The following is a 21,731-nucleotide window of genomic DNA, read 5'->3' as shown; positions in this document are numbered from 1 at the left end:
CATTTTTCAGCCTGCTGTGTCACCTTGCATGTGTCCTGTGGTCAGATGGAGTGCAAGAGCTGCTCTTTGACATGCTGTTCAAGTTCTTGGCCATAAGCAGGGATTGGTGGCTTTTTTCCAGGAGACCCACCTTGGTTTGTGCTTTAGCAAAAGCTGGGGTTGGCTTGCTCTATGTTGTGGATATTTTCTGTTTTCTTGTTTCTTATGCTTGAAATACCAGTGAAAAATGAATGAGAGTAATTTTGCCTGCTGTTCACTCAGAGAAACTCTGCAGATAGTCTAGAACTGTGTATTAAGGAAAACCAGAAACTTCAAGAAATGTTTGGACAACACTCTCAGGCACAGGGTGGGATTCATGGAGCTGTCCTGTGCAGGGCCAGGAGCTGGACTTGAATGATCCTTGTGAGTCCTTTCCAGCTCAGGACATCCTGTGGTTCTGGTTTGCTTCCCAGTGCTCCTGGGAATATGAGAGTTGCTTCACCACACATCCAGCCCAGCTCTGTTGCACTCTTGGTTTCCCTGTAGGGCTCTCGTGTCCTGTTCCTCAGAGAGGATGAAAGTTTTAACTTAATTGCTCTGGAGTATTCCCACCTTGTATAGGGAGATACACCCCATTCCTGCAAGGTACAGAGATCATTTTTGAACACATGGAAGGTATTGTTTCCTGTTGGGCTGTAGCAGGTGTTGGCCTTCAGCAGGGAAAGCTGTGAGGGGAGGATGTTACTCCATGTAGGTCGTTGGTCTCTTTGGAGTTTGAGATGAATTTACAAGCAGGCCACCTCCTCCTTGGCTACAAGAGGGCAAACCCTGCCTCCTCTCCATCTGTTTCCTTCACCATTTCATGCATTCCTACAGCATAACTTAACTAAACACCATCCTGCTGGTAAAATTATATTATGTCATTTTCACTCGGTGGGAACTGTCAGCACCAGTAAGATGCTTCATTAAGTAGAAAACAGCAGATGATCTACGAACCCATTCTCAATCAGTCATCATTTCACACAGCTGCTGGGAGCCTTTTCTTTTTCTTCAACAGCCTGGTTTGACATTCAGAGTCATACAAAATGGGGTGGGGCTAAAATTGGCATTGTTTTTAAAAGCCTTCTTCATAAGATTTGTATTCCTCGAGTCTTTACTTCTGTCCAGAGGTTTCTCCAGAGCTCTGCTTCCATACAGGGTCACTTGAAGGATCAGCCTTTCCAATTTGGAAGGGAAGCACCCCACCAGAAAATGCCAGAAACCACCCTAATATCATGTAATAACACCAGCACGGTCATGCACGTGAGGCGTGGTGGGGAGAGACTTCTTGAAATAGGAAGGGAAGTGTCCCATCCTTAATTTTTGGGTGCAAAAGGATGAAGGGCACAGGTGTTGAAGGACTTTGCTGCTCTCACTTCTGTGCTAAAAAGAACAAAACTTAGCCAGGCAGTACTTAGAGATTACAGAGCCGTGTGATATTTTGAATTTTGATTTTTTTTAATGAAATGCAAAGCCAGGTTTCAGCATCATTGGGAGTTTGTCATATGCTTTAATCACTTCTAAGTCTGGTCAGAGTGCCTTAAAAGGCAAAGTTAGGACAGGGAGAAATTTAGGTTGTGGTAAGAATTAGGAATTTTAGCTCCATAAAATCCTTTGAGAGTTGCATTCACGGTGTTTGTAAGCATGCATAAAAAGTTAACTGGCAAATCAGTATGGAGAGCTAAAATCCATATATTTAATGCTATTATCCTCACTAACATCACTGGTGGCTAATTTAGAAGCTCAAATACTGACAATCAGAATTATGTATTTTGGAAATTATATGCTACTTACTGCATCCTTGTCATGATGGCTTTTTAAAATTATTTCTGAAAATTTTAAACATAACAAGGGAGATTCACAAATCCTTTGGGAAGCTTCTCCTCCAAAAGGCTGAAGTCTGCCAAGTAAGTGACTTAGTTCTCGTCATGCACTGGAACAATGGCCTGATTTAATATGACAAAGTAGATGCTGCTAATGAGGTGTGTCCTCAGCTCACCCCATTTATCACTGTAAAGCATAGAAGTTATGCTGCTCTCTCATTAAAGGTGAATTCAGTAGCCTGACACTTTCCAGGAGATGACCCTGTTTCAGGTTCCTCTGCTTTTGCCAAAGTATTTGGGATGAAATGTTCTGTGCTGAACAATGGCCTGAGAAGCATTTCATTTTATTTATTTACTCTGAACTTCTCCACAGAGGCTGGCCAGCCTTTTTCTGAGGAGGGAGACTAAATTGCAACAGTGTTATGAAGAAATCCTCAGTCTCTCTGCTCCAAGTGAAGAGCTTGAAATTTGCCTGCAAGCTTCCTCATATCCAAAGCATATTTTGTTATTTGGCTCGAGGAGAAAAAAGAAAGATGTCATAGGTAGGAGAGAAACTCAAGAGCTGCCCAAGTTGCAGAAGCATTAACAGGCCTGTGAATATGTGCACTGTGTTAAGTGTTTAATTGTGCACTTACATGGGATGTCCTTCACATAAAATGGGCCGTTCTGAAGGGTGAAGGACAGTTATGCAAGAAGGGATTTGTGCAGAGAGCAAAAGTGCATCTTACATGGGTGAAGTGCTGCAGAGTGGTACCAGAGGCTGTGGCAAACTGGGATTCTGCCCTAAAAGACTGGAAGCTTCATGCCACAGAGTTCTGGGTAGTTCTGAATGGTGCTGTAAAATGCTGAGCACTCCGAAAAATTACATCCTCGAGTTTCTGGTGTGCACCCAACTATCATTCATATCCCACTCTGAACCAGTGCTGAGTGCCATGGGATGTTACTCAGCCAAACTCTTTGGATCAATGCTCCAGCTTTTTTCATTCACCCAGAGCTGTTCAGTACCAAGGCAGTGACTCAGAAATGAAAATCCTTTTCCACTGAGAGACCCTCATTGCCTTATTTCACAAACATTCTGCAGTGAGGTAATTTCTACAACTGTGAGCAGTCTTGGATCAGTAAATACAATGTAAATACAATGTATTAAATCCTCAGCCCACTTCCAGAGAATTTGCTTTGTAGGTTATAAGTGATGCACTGATTATTTGGTTACTCTGTCAGAGGAATCCAGCCGTTTGAAATAATAATCTTAGCAGTGAATTGTTTTACTCAATACCAGCATTTGTCTGAAACGAAACAAAGCTGTTGTCATCTCTTCAGAGCAAGTCTTTATGTAGTTCTGTGTCAGATTTAAGCATGACATGTACCTCCTGACAGCCATGTCTGAGTGCAGCAGAACAGCATTATCTGGCCTTACGTAGAAAGTATTGCCAAATAAAAACGGTTTTACCTGCCTGAAAAAAAGAAAAAGGCCAAATCTTGCAGAATGTGTTCCTTTCAGGGCATCAGGCTTTTTTTCTGTAGTGGCCTTGATGGGTGATCTTGTCCCTGTTGTTATAGCGCTCTTAGTTTAGCCCTGCATATTTTACTAATCAACTTCTGGCTTAGGTTGGACTTTTTTTTTTTTTGAGTGTTAAGTTCAGGCTTGAGCTCTCTGCAGCTTTATTCCCATTCATTCTTTTACCATTTGTTTAGCTGCGTCATAAATGCTTTTATTTTTATCTCTTAAAAAAGACGCAGCACCTTTCTAGACAGTTGCAGAACGTCTTCACGAAGTTTTTCTTGCCGAAGATGATTTGGAAAAACAGTAAGAAGCCAATTGTTGATAAATATAAATGAGTACAGTTCCCTTCCCCCACATGGCTGTAAGCTCCAGCTGGTCAACTCTGGATAGTCATATAATGTTATTTATTTGCTTCATTTCCACAGGGCACTTGCTTGGGCTTTCCCATGATGACTCCAAGTTCTGTGAGGAGAACTTTGGCTCCATGGAAGACAAGCGCCTGATGTCCTCCATTCTGACCAGCATTGATGCTTCAAAACCCTGGTCCAAGTGCACTTCAGCAACTATCACAGAATTCTTTGATGATGGCCATGGTATGTGTTATCACTCCTTGTGTCAGCTACATGGTACTTTTTACAGTGAATCTATATTTTTTTAATAAGAACATTTTATGGCAGCTTATTTGCTTAATATGACATTTACCCCTTGGGGAATAAGTACAAAAATTCCGTTTTCCGAAAGTAGAAATAAAAAAGCATAATCTTCACTCTTTAATGAATTTTAAAGTCTTCCCTGTGCTCCCAAAGCAACTGCAGTTATTAAACAAACCACTCAAATTCCAAAATGCTGAGATAAAAATGACATAATTGAGTGAATGGATCAAGTTGTTGTGGTAACCAAAATGCTTATGGATAAAAAGTATGGTGTGTCTGCTGAATGTCAAGGTTTGCTTTCAAATATTTTGTCGGCTGATTTCAGTGCTCTCTGAAACATTTTTCTCTGAATGACTTAATTTCTTCTCTCAATTTTATTAGATCCATTAATCTATACTATCCTGTTTTATGGTCCATATTGCTCTGGCATTGATTTAATATTACCAAATTAGTTTCCACAAATGAACAGAACTTTCCCTTTTGAGTTCCTGAGGTAACTCTCCCACCATCCATGAATGACCTCTCAGAGAGTGTAAGGAACTCTGAACTGTTTTCTCCTCAGTTCATGAGTAGTTATCACTCAGGTGTGTAGTCTTCAGGAGTTATTGGTATGATTAAATTATTAATAGAAAATTTGAACCTCTCATCATAGAGGTCCATAGTCCTCTGGGAATTAATTTTATTACTGATGCTATTGGTGTGATTTCAAATACAAAATGTTTAGGGAGTCTCTTTTCTTGATGGATCACCCCTTCAGAGACCTTTTTTAAGTAACACTCTTCTTTTCTGTAGAAATTTACAATTTTCCAGCTATTTGTTTTAAATCACACATCTGTCCTAACAGAACACAAACGCCATCCATGAGGTAGAAATGGAAGTCCATGATTTGACTTCAAATGATTTGGAGACTTGATTTGACAGTCAATGGCCTCAGCAGCACTGGGTGCATGGGTGATGCTGAATGACACCATAAGCTCATTTTTCTCAGTAGGGAAACACCTGACAGCTGAGTGCACTGCAGACACCAGCATTACATGAAGTCAGCTGAATAAATCCCAACAGAAATGTCTCGTCCAAGGTCAGCCAGGGGGCTGGGGAGGATCAAGGTGCTGATTCTCTGTCTCCTGGGGCCTGCTCTGAGAACAATAAACAGCTCTGTCATGATATCACCATTTGTTTTACACTCATGAGATGACCCCAGACAACAGTTTGACATTTAGGAAGAAAAGGCTCGGTTCGTGTCCAGAGGAGAGTGACATTTATATCCAGCTGCTTTTAGCAAAGCCTTTCCAAAGGTACTAATTGCCTTTATTGTCATGCCAACCACCAGGCTGTGGGATGGTTGCTTGGGACCAACTGTGTTCAGTCCCAGTGCTCTGTGCAACCTGGAACAAGGACTGTTTGTATTTTAATTAATTTATATCCTGCTTATCTGCTTCCTGCACAGATCTTGTTCCGCCTTTTTTTTTCTTCCCCCCCAAGATACATTACACATAGCATTGAGAGAGATAATGAGATGGCTTAATTAGCACTGTCATCAGCCAACAATGTTGCTCTATTCCAGGGCACAAAGATGTTCTTTGGTGCCCAGGACAAAAAAAATGGGAATAGCAGTACGTACATGCTCTGGATGTTGAAATAGAACGCAGTGAATGGAAGCCCTGCCTGCCCTCCCAGCCAGGGGCCCGCTCTGTCCTTTCTGACCATGACAAGCAGGAGGTTGGACCAGCTGGTGTTAAAAACACCTCACTTCATTGCAGCCTGTCCAAACACAGACACTGCTACAGTCTACCTATATAAATACGGGGGTTTTTTCCCATGGGAAATCCTTAGGGGCCTTCCCTGTCTTCAGTTCTGAATTTATCGTGTGAGATCAGCGGGAGCACCTGGCTTTGTAGAAATTAGACACCTTTCCTCAGTAAAGGAGAGGTTTGGATCTCCTTCCCCTGTGTTCTGGAGGGGCAAGAATGCTGTATTTGCTGTGCAAGCTTGTGAAACCTGTTTGTTATTCACATATGAATGGGTTTTAACTGAAATGATTGACAGATGAGTATATGCAAGGATGAGACTTTTCTTCCTTTTTTCTCTAAATTTTTATTTCCAGCCAAAATGAAGTGTTAATATGATGTTTTAAAATACTGAATAACAGCCCTACTTGGGAGTTTGATAAACTTCAGTGTAGGTACAAGAGCAGTATATAAACTAAACATTGACATTCTACAGCCTTCCCATCACTGCCCTCACATTTCAGTGGCTTCCTCCATCCTCACAAGGAATATGAAGGAGGATTTCCACTGTTACGTACTTTTTACAAAGTGTATTTTTGCCAGAACTTCTGCAAATTATGTCCAGAAACTCCAGGAAAAAGATAGGTGCTTCCTCACTCCTCGTCATGTCTCTCATATTTTATACTACAGCAACTCAGGGTACCTTTAATTATCTTTATCTCATGACATCTAGCATTGGCACACCTTGTCTGCATTAAAAATTCAGCATAATCCAGATTAAATATAAGGCTAGGGTAAATCAGGGTCAGCAAATAGAACAGGTTTATTAACAAGACAGAGAGTTTTTGGTTGCAAGTCATCATGCAGAAAGAATTTTTGGCTAATTTGGCTAATTGGCATTAGTCTTTAGAAGGACAGAAGAACAGTTGCAGTAAGTGTGTGTTTTGGAAGGAGCACTCAAGCTATTGAGAAATGGGGTATTTGGTTTGCTTAAATCCCTGCCATAGCTTGAAATTCTATTCCATTTTGTGTAAATAGTGAGGGTTTTATAGATAGGCTTTTTTCAGCCATGATGCAAGTGAAGAACGCTGGTGTGGATTCCAAAGTGAGGTAAATTGTGGTGAGTTATTTTGGCCGAGGATGAGTGAAGCTTGCCGAGACCACATATCCCCTTCATGAAGTGTGAAAGAGGTTACACTGAATAATAGTTCTGCATGTCAACAAGTGAGGTTTTCAATAGTAAAACAAACAGCTATCAGAAGATAGCTAGAACATAAATGGGAATTCTCATTTTTAGAGCATTCCAGACAAATCTTGAGCACTGCAGACCTTAAAACACATACAAATCTTTACATTCATGCAATTTTTTCTTCCTGTTATTTATGGTTTTCTGTATTAAATGGATAGCCCTTTTCAAACTTGTGGACAAGCAGCCAAGTATCATTCCTTAGAAGTAAAGTCCAATCCAGCTTTAATGCCAACATTAGTTTTGATACGCAGCTTTTATTTTTCCTTTGGCCTGGGAGAATTCTTTATTTTTTGTTCTGTTTTGTTTGGGTTTTTTGGCCTCATTGGCTACAAGTCTGTGGTTTTTGATATTTTTGGCATTCCTTTAGAAGCTTTACCATTTCTGACATCCTGATTTAAAACTCAAATGACAACTCTGCTTACTTTGAGTCTTGCTTACGTGAGTCTTGCTCAGTCCTTAAATCACAAACCAATAAATAGCTCAGAATGAGTTCTGAGTCTTGCACAGAGGATTGAAATGCCAAAAGGACCTGGGTAAAACTCATTTACACCTCAGGGTGGGAATAGGCAGCTCAACAGCAGGGTGAGAACACGGTGGCAGCAGTCTGACCTCATGCAAGATCTGGTGTCACCTCACAGCCTTCATGTCACCATCCTTCGAAGGAAGTTCTCTGTCACCCGAACGACTTTGCAGCACTGCGGAGAAAACTGGGAAATAGCAGTAAATAACTGAGTAAACAACAGCTTGGCCTTCTCTTCTAGGGAACTGCCTGCTGGACCAGCCCAGGAAGCACATCGTGGGCCCTGAGGAGCTGCCGGGGCAGACGTACGACGCCATCCGGCAGTGCAAGCTGGCGTTCGGCGCCGAGTACACCGTGTGCCCCGGCATGGACGTGTGCTCCCGCCTCTGGTGCGCCGTGGTGCGCCAGGGACAGATGGTGTGCCTCACCAAGAAGCTGCCCGCCGTCGAGGGCACCCCCTGCGGCAAGGGAAGGATCTGCCTCCAGGGGAAATGCGTGGACAAAACCAAGAAGAAATACTACTCAGTAAGTTAGCGGCCGTGACCCCAGGGGGAGTTCTGAAAGGTGATCCCTCAGAGGTGCTGATTTTTGTGGGTGTGAAATGGGCTGTGTGGAAGCCAGATTGAAAGCTGCCTTGTTTTTTTAGCACGTAATTGGGGTGTTGTTGGTGAGGGTGTAGGAAAAATGCTGCTGAGGTTCAGGAAATGTATTTTCTTCTTTAAGGAGAGCCTTCATTCCTGGAAAACTGGGAACATCCTTTCAGAGGAGGTGATTTGCCCATTCAGTAAATCAGTTATCAGGGCTTCTTGGCCATGGAATGCAAGACAAATTACACCTCTAAATTTAATTTACAGCCCTCATCTGAAAGGCCCCAGGGCCCTAATTCTAATGAAGAAAAAGGCAGATTAAATTAATCCAGAATATAATCTTTGGAGCAGAGAAGTTTATGCTTCCAGTGACAGAGAACCTATGTCTACTTTATACCTCTGCAGAGTCCCCAGGCTCATGAGAGCTGTCAGCTGCACAGTTCAGATACTTCTAAATTCACTGGGTAGACTGTAGCCCCTTCTGTTTCACCCACAGAAGATCCACAGACTTGTAGAGCTTCGTGAAAATATTTGCAAACTATGGGAGCCTTTCAAATCAAGCTACAGCCTTTATAACACCCTTTTAAAATGGATTTCTATACCCTTTTTCATGGATTTATATACTTCTACCTGATATTGCAATACTGTAGCCAATGCAGCAGAGTTGACAATTCCACCTCTTGCCAGTAATTCCAGGCAATGCCTACACATCACAATAGCTGGATTTAATTCATCTCAGATTAGCACTACGGATATGTCCTGGGAGCTGAACCCCTTGGAGCCAGTTTAAGGGGCCTTTTTGGTAGGAATAGCAAAAAATAAGAGAACAGCACATGAAAATGTGAGTGTGTTCTGTGAAGAGGCTGAAGGCGGCTGTGCAGAGCAAGGCCCGGTATTGCCTTTGCACCCACAGTGCAAATGAGATGTCATCAGTGTGCAAATAAAAGATAGAAATTAACTCTGCTGGGAGAAGGAAGGTTCCTAAGACCTGTTATCCCTGATAAAATGGCCAAAGAATTGCCTTCAGTTGAGGAAAGCATTAGCAGTGACTTTGAGATGCAAGGACTCCATTCGCACTTGGATGACGCACTCACCTCCCACTGTTCGTGTGTTTTTCAGGCTTCAAGCCATGGCAACTGGGGGTCCTGGGGACCCTGGGGACAGTGCTCCCGTACCTGTGGGGGGGGAGTTCAGTTTGCCTATCGTCACTGCAACAACCCAGCCCCCAGGAACAACGGGAGGTACTGCACGGGCAAGAGGGCCATCTACCGCTCCTGCAACGTCACGCCCTGCCCCGCCAACGGTGAGTGCCCTCCTGCTCCAGCCCTCCCTTCGCAGACACTGAATACTGATTGTCTGCCTGAAACCACACAGCAAAGGCCCACTGTAGCCTCCCCAAAATGTATTTATCAAGGCAAGACATTCAGCATTAGTACAATATCCTAATTCTTCACCTACACCTCACCCTGGACGTGGTAGAGAAAGGACGCTTGAGCGAAAAAAAGTCAGTCCTCTAAAATGAAACATAATGCAAACTTTAGACCTTTAATGCTTGTTATGCCATGGGGAGATTTCCAAGCTAAAACAGTAGAGGGATTGGAAGGCCAGTTCTAAGTAAAGAAGTGGCGTGACATAACTTAAAAATGATGTAGGAAAGAAATCGGAATAATAGATGGACATAATGATATTTGCAGCGTGGTCTGAAATAGCCACTGATGATGTGAATAATTCCACAGCTAAATCCTTCCGACAAGAGCAGTGTGAAGCAAGAAATGGCTATCAGTCTGATGCAAAGGGTGTCAAGACTTTTGTGGAATGGGTCCCCAAGTATGCTGGAGTACTGCCTGGAGACGTCTGCAAGCTCACCTGCCGAGCCAAAGGAACCGGCTATTACGTGGTATTTTCTCAGAAGGTAATGGCAGCTCCAGTCAGGGTTTCATGCTCCTCTTTAGAAGTGTCCCATATTTTAGAAATCTTTCTCTACCACCAGGGAAAAGAAGTTAATCATATGATTCAAAGATTTAACTGTGTGATTAGATTTAATGGTTCAATCCAGTAGTTGTACATTAGGGCCAGAACTGGCTTCTAAGATGAGAGCAGTTTTTCCACCTCTCAGTATGTGAATTCATGAAGAATATGGGCCTCTCTGCGCTAGTTTGTTTTCAGGAGTGGATAGAGGAGTTTCTGCCTGGAATTTTCTGTCATTCTGGGGTTTTCTGGAGGAGAAAGAGTATTAGGAGAAAAGAATAAGTCAAACCCTGAACTATGTTTAAGGAGTCCAGAGTAACTCTTACAGAAGCAATTAATATGGCATAATTAGCCAAGTAGTAGAGATGTGACTTGTGGTCACTTCTATCAGATGCAATCCAAACTGAAAGTTATCTGTCCTTGCTTTTGTCCTTTTGCTAAATTTCATCTGATTTGTGCCAAGAATATGGGAGAAGATCAGTCTTGTCTGTCAGGGGAGGTGACCTGCTCTGAGTTGGTGACTTAAATAAGGAACTGGGTTTTGCCAAGTGGATCCAAAAAGGCAAATTTCTGTGGCAGTTTGAACCAAGTTTTATTTGCTTGCTCAGGTCACTGATGGCACGGAGTGTCGACCCTACAGCAACTCAGTTTGTGTCCGAGGGAAGTGCATCCGAACGGGCTGTGACGGGATCATCGGATCCAAGCTCCAGTATGACAAGTGTGGGGTGTGTGGAGGAGACAATTCCAGCTGCACTAAAGTCATGGGAACCTTCACCAAAAAGAGGTACTGATCTCAGTAGTAAATGCATCTTGTTGTGCAAATAGTAACTCTGCCACGTGCTGCTTGCTTTCTGTCTCGGAACGCAGTTTGCTTTCACGTGGGGGAAAAAACCACATTGCCTGTAGATTATTGCAGTTTCCAGATGTGTGCAGCTGGCTCTTAGCATTACCCTGAAATTGGCAAAGCATCAACTGGCAAAACACTGCACCCAGCTCATTTCTGACACAAAGCGCCAGTGATGCAGGTGAGCATCAACAGGAATAAGGCACAGCAACTCGTGCCACTTGCAGATCTTGCTGTGCCAGATGGACTGTGGCTCCTAGAGGACAGAGAAAAAGGGACAGGAGTGAATCAGAGTTGTTTGGATCAGAATTACCTGCATCTCTGAAATTTTGCCTTTCCCACTTGTTGCTGCATTAGCAATGTTTTTTCATCTCATCTCTTTTGAGTGACACTGAGGACACCCCACCTGATTTTGTGACACACATTCCTTGTATAAGTGGTGGAGAGAAGCAGGCAGCAGTAAACAGCTTCCTTAATAGCTGAGAGAGGTTATACCCTAAAATTACCTTTTCCCACTGCTGAGTATGTGTGGAGATCAAGTAAACAGATGAGATACCAGAAATATCTTAGGCGTAAGCATGACTATATCCCTTCATATGCCTTCATATCCCTTCATGTCCATTGGCATAATATCAATCTCCAGATGGATATTTTAAAGTCAAAATATTTAGAGCAGTTATCCATGAGCCATTTTTCTGTCAGAGTTCACCTTTTCACTGTAATAAAACTTAATACTAGTAAAATAAAAGGAACTGCTGCCATGGTTTTCTCTCACCCCATTGTGGGGGCAGTACTAATAGAACAACCTCAAGTCCTTTCTGTCTGAACTAATTTTTTTCCTCCTCAATTCTTAAGATTCATAGAAAAATGGGGATTTTTCATCATCGTTTATACAGATGCCAAAGTCTCAAAGGACTGATCTATGCATAGAAACTTTTAGTTCACGATTTCTACTCAGAGTCAGTGACTGCATTAAACATCTTTTATATATAAACTTGATTTTGTTTTATACCTTCCAAATTCTTACATGGCATATTGAAAGCTACCAGAAGTTGAAATCTGATTCCTGAAATGATCTTTTATTTCTGTACATTTCAACAGACTGATTAATAGCAGTCAAAAAGGACTTGGAGAGTGAATTTATTCTAAAAATAAACATAACTAATCTCCATCCTGGTAAACCAATGACTGCTCACCTAACGACGCCAAAACACCTCTGCCAAAAAGAATGGCTTTCCATCCAAATTAGTAATTATATAAACCAAACCTTTTCCAATTTGTAAATACTGGAATGTCTGGGATGTCTAAATGAAGATGACAGTGGGAGATACATTTCACGTGATCCAGTAATAATCAAGCTCCAGGAAAAGTGTTAGAGGGGCCCATGAGTTTCAGGGAGGCCAGATTTGTATAATAGATACATTTGGAAATGGAGAGATTTATTATAATGATCCCTGTGAAGTTACCATCTTTCTCCTCAAATCATGCCTTTAAGTGTCATGAGACTGGCTAGAGGGTAAAATTGTGTTCTAATATGATTTTGATTGGATTTTGGACTGCTGATTTATTTTTACTGGAAAAGTTGTTTGAGGCGATTCTTCTCTGCGAGTAATTGACATTAAAATAAACCCCCGGTTAAAATAGTGAAATCTTAATTGTCTGTAAACTGTTGTTACAGTTTTGTATGAAAGGGCAGTGCTGGTAGGAAAATTTTCTTTCCTCCACTGAAAAATGGCAGCTCCCTTGTTGCTGTCCATTATAAACCAAATTTTAGCAATCTGTACATTAAGCGTAGAGGAAACTTAAATTTACAGGGCAAAATCAGTATTTCCCATTGCAGACAATTGCCGTAACAACATTTGTTTGTACTTCTTTTTTCTTTTAAAGCAGGCAAAACAGAATCTTCTGGGAAATTTGCTTCCTAAGATTTTTGTTTAAAAAGCTATAAAGCCAAGTTATCAGAAGTTGGGAAAGAGGAGAATTAATGCTGCAGATGCTTCTCTGTGCACATGGAGCATTACAGCTCTTCGTGCAGACAACTTGAATTCTCCAGGACTGCTTGTAGGTTTTGAACAAATGATTTTGTAACTTTAATGACATGTTTGCACTGAGTTATTCTGGCAACTGTTGTGTAAAAATATTTGTGCAGTGCTGTAGAGCAGTCCCCAGGCTGGGTTCGCACCATATTCCTCCAGCTTTATGGAGGTGCTAAATCAATGGAGTCTTAAGTCATTGTCCCATAACTGCTGGAAATAGCAGGGGAGCAGCACAAATGTTTCATCTGTAATATGTGCAGTCTCTACTTGTGCAGCCAAAAGTTCTCAAAATTAGCAGTCTGTTCTTTAAACAATCCCAAAGGAGATGCCATCACTTTCATGTATTTTTAATTTTTCTCATTAAACCTTTCAGATACGAGGTACTTGAAGGATGGCTTTGTCACAGGTTTAGGAATGAAAACACATCTCCAAAGTCCAGCTGGTAGCTTACAGCTGTGTAAAGCCTTTAGATTTTCTTCTATATATCAGTAAAGTTAAAATAACATACTTGAGATAGTGATAAATTCCAGCACACTTGCAGGTTTTGAACGCTTGTCACTTTTGGTAAAAGAGTTTAATCTCCTTTTCTAAATCCCAGTTAAGATACTTCATAAGTAGTAGTGAACTCAGTGATGGTACAAATGAAGCCATTGGGTGCCCCTCTTATTAGACACTTGACGATTAATCTGCGGCTTTATGAATTTCAAAGTAAACAAATTTTTTCTCGGTGATCAAGATTATTTTTAAATGTTCCCAAGGTACCTCTACCCAGCTGTTCCTCTGCTCGTGCTTTCCTTAATCATCATTATAGCAAAGACAGCAAGAAACAGCTGTAACCAATGCATATCTCACTATCTTTTCCTTGGCAGGCAGCGCACGCATCGTATTTCATATCTCCCACCCTTTGCTGAAATCTATAAGCTATCTGTTATTTTTCATTCCTCTGGTATCTGACCCACGTCAGACTGTCCCTAAAGCTAAAGATGAAGCAATCTGCAAGAAGTGCAGTAGGAATTTCTTGGAGAACACGAAGAACAGCACAGTAGGCCAAGAGCGGAACCTGGTTAAATTAATCTTAGGGAAAATCCAGGTGGCCTGAGCTGAAATGAAGCAAGATGTTGTTGTCCATAGGTCGGACTTAAAGGTCCCTTCCAGCCTAGTTGATTCAGTGATTCTGTGTCATGCCAGTGAGACTCTTCCTTCTTTCCCTTCCTTCAGCAAGGGCTACACGGACGTGGTGAAGATCCCGGAAGGGGCAACGCACATCAAAGTGCGGCAGTTCAAGAGCAAGGACCAGAGCAGGTTCACGGCCTACCTGGCCCTGAAGAAGAAGAGCGGGGAGTACCTGGTCAATGGGAAGTACATGATCTCCACCTCGGAAACCATCATCGACATCAACGGCACCGTCATGAACTACAGCGGCTGGAGCCACAAGGATGATTTCCTGCACGCCATGGGCCACTCGGCCACCAAGGAGATCCTGATCGTGCAGATCCTGGCCACCGACCCCACGCAGCCCGTGGACGTGCGCTACAGCTTCTTCGTGCCAAAGAAACAGGGGCAGCTGGCAAACTCTGTCCCCAGCAGCGGTGGCGGCAGCAAAGTGACTGCGCCGGCCACGCAGCCCCGCTGGGTGACGGGGCCCTGGCTCTCCTGCTCGCGAACGTGCGACACGGGCTGGCACACCAGGACTGTCCAGTGCAAGGATGGGCACGGGAAACTGGCCAAGGGATGCCTGCTCTCCCAGAGACCCTCAGCATTCAAACAGTGCTTGCTGAAAAAGTGCTAACCTGTGGTGGTGACCTTCTTTCTAAGAGGTTTGAGTAAGCCATTGTTGACATACTGGTGTCAGGTCTGCCCAGACAGAGAGAAGCAAAGGCTTCAATGTACTTGCGTTCAGTCTCTAATTATGGGCAGAATCTGCCTATTTGGACCAAATGAAGATGTGCACTGCTTTAAATAATAGTAGGGTGGTCTTAATATGTCAAAGAAAGTAAGCATTAAAGTTGTTATAAGCCCTCTGTGTCTGCAAAAATGTAAAATAAAATAATGCAAAAGAAGAAAAACTAGTGAATGGAGGATCCTGGGATATTTGAAGGTTACAGAATCATCTCCCCTTTTTCACCTACCTCTACTACAGTATGTCCTTAGGAAACGTCACACATCCCCATGATCCCACAGTAGCTTATTTTATACTGTTTTGTAAATATCTTTCATTTGGTATATCACTTGATATCACTTCCTTCTATTAAAGAAATCAAAAGACAAACTACATAAGCAAAATGATTGACCAAAGTATATCTGCAGCCCTTGTGGACTTGGTCCATCCTTCAGAAAGGGCCACAGATGTTTTACTGGAAAATGAAGAGCTTGCTGCTGGTTTTAAAAAGTGATACCTTTTGGTTTTGACAAAAGGAAATAGGTTTTTGTGGTAGGAATTTCCTGACAGCATATCAATTATCTCTGACAAATCCTATGTTTCCACCCAGAAATTCTCAGGAGGAGCCTTGCAGCAGCTTGCAGAGCAGGGAACCCCACATTGCTCCAACAGCAGGAGCATCAGCAGCTCCTCCTCATGTGTGTGTCAGGCATGCACCAAAGGAGGAGTTGGCTGCCAGGAGGAGTTTGTGTACACTGTGCTTGTAAACCTCCCCCGTTCCAGCTGTGTCCCAGCCTGGGGTCCTTGTTGTCACTGAACAATAGCTGCTCGAGCTGCTCCTCTCCATGAAACAAAGGCATACTGTATTTTGTAGAAAACTAGTTAAGAGAACCAAAAATTACAGGTGAGGTATTCAAGTGTCTTCTGACTCAGATGTTCTGAGGCTGTGTTCAGCTGCTTTCTCTGTTATTTTCTCTATGGCTTCCACCTTGAACTTAACAATGTGTAATGTACCTACATCTTTTCAAGAGGCTATAAAGGTCAAAAAAACACAGCAAACAGTTAATATTTTATCACTGTTTTGTCCATCATGTCTAACTCTGGTATTCATCTTACCAGCAAAAGTTTATAACTATTTGTCTTTTTTTTTTTTTTTTTTTTTTTTTTTTTTTTTTTTTTTTGTGTGTGTTTTGGGGTTTTTTTAAAGCTATAGAAGGCATTCACGTTTTGTATATCTACCACATTGGGGAGGAAGAGGGGTCACTAGGAAGTCAAACCACATCAGGATGTGGAGGACTTGTCCAATATCAATAAAACTGTTTCCACAGCACAGGCAGTAGCTGGTAACAGTTTTCCTTGGCAGCAGTTCCTGAATCCCGTTATTGTCTTGTGGAAGTTCTGTGACTGAGGATGGGCATTTCACCTTGTGCAGGTGGAGGCCCAGGAGCAACCCTGTTAAAATCACTCTCTTCAATATCAGCAGGCTTTGAATTAGGCCCTAAGATAACAGGTACCAAAAGAAATGGTAAAAAACCACTGATCAAAGCAGAACCCCATTTTTTACTCCTTTGTTCATCCACACAGGAGAGTAGGAGACTGCAGGAGGATTTTCAGACAAGCCTCAGCTGTAAGTCAGTGGTACTTGAGCACTGAAACACCTCAGGCTCTTCTGAAAATCCCAGGCATGAAATCAGCAGGGAAAACTTGTTGGAGTGTGGAGCAAGAAGGGCAGGTCTGACTCCAGGCTGACACAAACATGTTTTTGCAACTGTTGCATGTTTGTGTGAACTCTCAAAAATCATGTGATGATTTCAAAACAGCATAGAGTTGCTACATCTACAACTGTGAAATCTGGAGAAGGATCTGGTTTTTACCCTGTTTTAAATAAACAGTACCAAGGGCAGGGCCTCCTCCTCTGTTAAATGGATTGCCAACAAATGTTATTAATCAGCATTCAAAAATGGTGTGGCCTTCTGTTCAGGAGTAGTCTGTGTGCAAAACTGTGGATCTTGAGGAATACTCCCCATCTAATCTTGATCCCAACCTAAGAACTGAGATCAAGGCTCAGAATATTTGCATGGTGCTGGAAAGTAAACATTTATGCCTCCTCTGCCTATTAAAATAAGATCACTTTGAAATGCCTTATTTTTCCTTTCAAGTAATCTAATTTTGATGCTTATATATGTATTACACATGTCCTAGAACCTCTCCAAAAATCCATAACAAATAGAAACCATCATGAGAGGAAAAATCAGGAGATTTAATGTGTCTCAGCATAGACTTAACATTTGTCTCAGCATACAGCTGCTGCATTAAGTGGTATTTGTGTTCTGTCATAATAGAGACAGAATGTGCAAGTATTTGTGTGTGCATCATGGTAATAATTTATTATATATTCAGCAGGCTGAGTAAAGCTTCTGGATGCTATCTAGGCGTGCCATATGCGGGTATAAATTCAAAGCTTCCTTAGATTAGGAGTATCTTTTAAAAAGGAAAGAGTTTACTTAGAAATAAATACAAGAACAAACCACTGCAGTGACTTTTGTCACCAGTGTAGCAATGAAGCGAATTCACACAAGCAAAGATGTGAGGGGGCAAAGGGGACAGACCAAGGCAGGACCCTAAAAGTGTAAGATAAAGGGTAAGTTAACACTTGCTGTTTCAGGTGTTCCTAAATCACACTCCAGTTCCAAATCTTGCCTGTGCCAGTTGTAGCTGTCCCATGCACCTAATGAATGAAGAATTGGTGCAAGGTCTGTTCTCAGCTGAATTCTGTGTCACTCACACTGTGACATCATTGTTTACATTTCTACCCAGTGTTGTACAGCTGGATTCAGGAAATGCACCGAGGGATGGAAACCTGGAGTTCTGCTTTTGGCACGGCCAGGAACAATCTCAGTGTTAAATTCACGCTGACTTTGGGACACACTTCCATCCAGTGCCCTTAGGTGAGTTTGGACCCCTGAGCATCAGTGGGTTTAACAGCATCTGCTTTTCAAGTAGGATATTCTCGTTAGGAAAAAGCCTGGCATCTTTGGTTTGACTTTGTACAAGAAATTAAGTTTAGCTGCCCTCCTGTGGAAACAGTTTTATCACAAGGGGAAGAGGGAATAATCTTGTGGATTAATAACAACTGTTAAAAAAAAAAAAAAAAAAAAAAAGCAACACAGCACTGAAAAAAATAAAATAATTTATTGTTTTTACAACTGGTATGTGAACGGATGTAATGAATTTATTTATTCTTATTTAACAAAATACCAATTGTGCAAATTCTATATTTAAAATGTTTTGCTATCGTCTCTGGCTCTCTTTCTGGCTCTCTTTTAATTTATGCTTCGGATTTGTGTTGGAAGTACACCTTGTGAGTTTACATAATATATGGCACTGGTCATTTTTTGTATGATTTTATTTAGAGGACTTTGCATGGAACAGGAGTATATGTGTACACACATGTATAGATGTATATTCTTTTTCTGCTGCCATCTTTTCCTTAGAGAAGTTGTAGATTTTTAATTCCATGACGCCTCGTGCTCCAAGCTCCTTGTTAACATTTCAAAAAGCTCTCAACAAGTAAGTCCCAAAGGTCTGTGGACCAAAACAAGCCCCGTAATGGCTCCTAAAGAAGTCAGAAGACAGACTTGTGTCTCAAAGGCACATGCAATTCATGCTAGAGGCCTCAGTGATTGACCCCCGAGGCTGACCCTACCCCCTTGCTTTAGTTGTAGCAGATTTTCAGTAGCTGGGAGTCCTCTCGATGGGAATGAAGTTATTCTGAGTTGCCAGGACTCTTCTCTCATGCAGCTTCTTACATTTAAGTGACAACACTAAAGAGAAAGCTCCTGGGTGTCTCTTTATAAAATAGCTTGAACAGCATATGATTTGGTTTATGAGGACTGAACCATTAAAAAGCTGGTTTTTCCGTGTTTTTGCTGTTTATATGCATATATAAATATGTATATATGGCTATAAAAAGTCAAAAGCCCAACTTGGAAGCCTTTGCAATGTTTTACTTCATTGTATTTCAGCTCTTTGTACCACATCAGGCAAAGTTAGATGAAAAAAGCCAGCAAAGCATGTTTCCATGAGAATAATACCTGTTTGTTTCCACTTTTCATCCAGTTCAACTCCTGCAGACCTCAAGGGAACTAGAATTGGGTGCAGTGTGAGGGGAGAAATGCGACGTGGCCAAACCTTCGGCTTTCCTGCAGTCAGTTCATTTACCTGTAGCCCCTGCTCTGCAAGGGCGGTGCTACAGACTGCACATGAACAATTCCAAACTGCTGGAAGTCACCTCGCTCCCCAGTGCCCACGTTCACCTGAGTTAAATTCCAGCTCAGCCTCTCTTCTGCCACCCAGGCGCTGTCCAAGGCCGGAGTCAGCCACGAGGCTTGAGAGGAATTAGGGATGGCTAGTGGGGGATGCTTCCTCACTCAAGGCCCAATCCAAAACCCCAGGGAATACAAGCCTGGGCTTTGATGATCTTAAGGGCAGGCTTTGAACAGGGTTTAATGGATCATTAATTGTGGACTTTCAGCAGTATGTTCAGGTGAACGTTTCTCCTCATGCCATGCTGTTGTCACTGAGGAAGATGGAGCCTATGGCAAGAGGCAAAATTAGATTCTCTGGGCATAGACTGCAGTTGTCAGGACAAAAAATTGTTGCTTGGTTTGGAGGGGTTTGTTCCTTTTATTCATGAAGTGATTCATTTTTATAGAGCTGCCAGAGTGCATTCATACTTGCCATGTGCAGCATTTTCAAGGGGTTTTTTCCTATGGGTGCCCTGATACTAACTGGTATAGTAAAGCTAGTTCAATTCTTGTTTCAAGTAACATTGCAAATGCAGATATTTCTGGTTTATCACACCCACCAGCAATGACTCTTAATGTAAGAGAGATTATTAGATCCTCAGCTGCCACCCCAAAAAGTGCTTTGGGACTTAGAAGGTTTAACCACAAGCACAAATTTTCAGTGATAAAATTTGAAAAGCCCCAAACACAGGTGAGTGGTGTAAGAGCTTCTCCCCACACCTCACCAAACATCCCAACACCATCCCACTGCTGTGCACTCTGTGAGTCACAGGACAAAACTCACAGCATCTTTTGCCCTGGAAGTTGTCAGTGGAGGCTCAGAGTCAGTGTAAGGACAGTAAAATCCTCTCCACAAACATCAGCCTGGCATAGCCCGTGTTCAGACACCCGTGGCTAAGTGCAGGTGCGTATTTCATGTGTGTGCTTGGGTATGTGAGTACTTGGGTCTCCATTCCTCCCACTCACAGGGAAAAAAAAGTTACACTGGGTTTAGTTATGCCTATGTAAGTTTAGAGTTACTTCGTGGCATCACTTGGCTTTGCAGGAGGAGCTTCAGACTTACACCACTGTAAGTGACAGCATAGTTCTTTATTTATAGTAACTGGTTTACACAATTTATCATGTGAACTGTGAAATCTGCAAATAGTTTATCTTATGAAACATTGTGACAGGCATACAGGCATTGTTCAAATCCCATCAGATACAGGAAATAATGTGCTGAATTAAGTAAGTTGGAGATAGGGTATAATTCTGCAGAGCAATAAATGTAACTTCTATTGCCAGGTCATCTGCTTAGCATCAGATAAGAGAAAACGAATGAGGTATTGCAGAGAAGACAAGGGGAAAGCACAAAGTTAGCGGTTGCTTAGTTTACTTTGTGTGCCTCTTTATGCACTGTTGGTGTCAGCATATTGTGGGAAGTCACTTTGTCACCTGGCTGAAATACCAGAACCTTTTGAGAAACCAAGATGTGTCACAAAAATTTATTTTTCATCCTAGTGTGTGTCTAATCAGAGGGAGTATTTTTAGAGCACTACTGTGTCAGCCAGTTTACATCATAAAAACATGTTAAGCAAAATATAAATTCATTTGAACTGAACTGTGCAAGGTCTACACTGTACTATGATACATGGAAGGCCAATAATTTGTTTTGTAAACTATTACATATGTATAATTTACCAGTTGTAATCCTAAAACACTTGACTCTGTGATTTCAGTAAAAGTAATAAATACAAACTGTATCATAGGTCCAAAATATTTGTTTATATGGTATATTTGGGGGCCTCTGTTTGCTGTTTGTGCCCCACTGCAGGCAGATGAGCATAAAGAGCTTGAGCATAAATTTAAGGCGTAAATACTCTTTCTGTATGTGACCACTGCATTTTAGTTGTGGTGGGGTGGAGTTCTAAAGTGTTTTGGAGAGTCACAAAACAGCAGGAAAGTGCAGAAGGTGGTGTTTGTTATAAGATTCATAATTATCCATCTAAACCAATCTCAGATCAGTAAAGACCTGCCAGAAGTGCTGATGTTGGAGCACTCTGTGTGCTGAGGTGGTGGCACAGGAAGGGGAGAGGTTTTTTGGGGAGACAGAGCTGCAGACAAACTCCAGTTGAAATGAGGCTCTTTGAAGGCACTATTAAAAATATCCTTTTCTAATAGAATCTTACAATTCATTTTCATGCTGATTTCTCGCTTATCCTTTCACATTCCACAACACTAAGTTGGAGTTTTTCTTGTTCCTGAAAACAGTGTTTTGCAGAAAGATTTTCTTCCTAGAAGGAAAAGCAAACCTATCCTGTCTAAATCTTTCCTCATGTGTGTGTCTAATCCATTGATTGCTGGCGTCTTTATGAATTTAGTATTTTGTCTTTTATTAACTTGGAGGTTTTGCTTTCTTGTGTTTTACAAATCATGAATGAAATCAGTTCTTATTTACAGAAACAGTCTACATGTGCCTAGGAACAGCTTTTTTTCCTAGGCTGTTAAACAATGGCAGTGCAGCTTTACAGAGCTGTCAGTACCTATAGAGGGGCCCAAGCTCTTCCCAAAAAAGTGTTATCACCTGGTGGATACATGAGTGCCTCCTCCACAGCTTTGCATAACAAACTGCAATGT

The 21,731-nt window shown here is 41.9% G+C and overlaps 1 protein-coding gene across 1 annotated transcript in view; it reads left to right on the top strand.

Annotated features, from left to right (window-relative positions):
• The window catches only part of ADAMTS5 (ADAM metallopeptidase with thrombospondin type 1 motif 5), a 39,459-nt gene extending 18,588 nt beyond the window's left edge, over nucleotides 1–20,871 (top strand). Inside the window, exons 3-8 of the mRNA XM_048295700.1 lie at nucleotides 3,771–3,938; nucleotides 7,736–8,019; nucleotides 9,201–9,384; nucleotides 9,818–9,993; nucleotides 10,658–10,833; nucleotides 14,148–20,871. Coding sequence (XP_048151657.1) covers nucleotides 3,771–3,938; nucleotides 7,736–8,019; nucleotides 9,201–9,384; nucleotides 9,818–9,993; nucleotides 10,658–10,833; nucleotides 14,148–14,718 — 1,559 coding nt within the window. The 3' untranslated portion in view covers nucleotides 14,719–20,871. The remainder of the gene's footprint in view (nucleotides 1–3,770; nucleotides 3,939–7,735; nucleotides 8,020–9,200; nucleotides 9,385–9,817; nucleotides 9,994–10,657; nucleotides 10,834–14,147) is intronic.
• The last annotated feature ends 860 nt before the right edge of the window (nucleotides 20,872–21,731 follow it).

The sequence above is a fragment of the Corvus hawaiiensis genome, chromosome 2 (genome assembly GCF_020740725.1).
Source record: "Corvus hawaiiensis isolate bCorHaw1 chromosome 2, bCorHaw1.pri.cur, whole genome shotgun sequence".
Classification (NCBI taxonomy): domain Eukaryota; kingdom Metazoa; phylum Chordata; class Aves; order Passeriformes; family Corvidae; genus Corvus; species Corvus hawaiiensis.
Note: the sequence above shows the minus strand (reverse complement) of the source record. Positions and strands in the feature narration are given on the sequence as shown.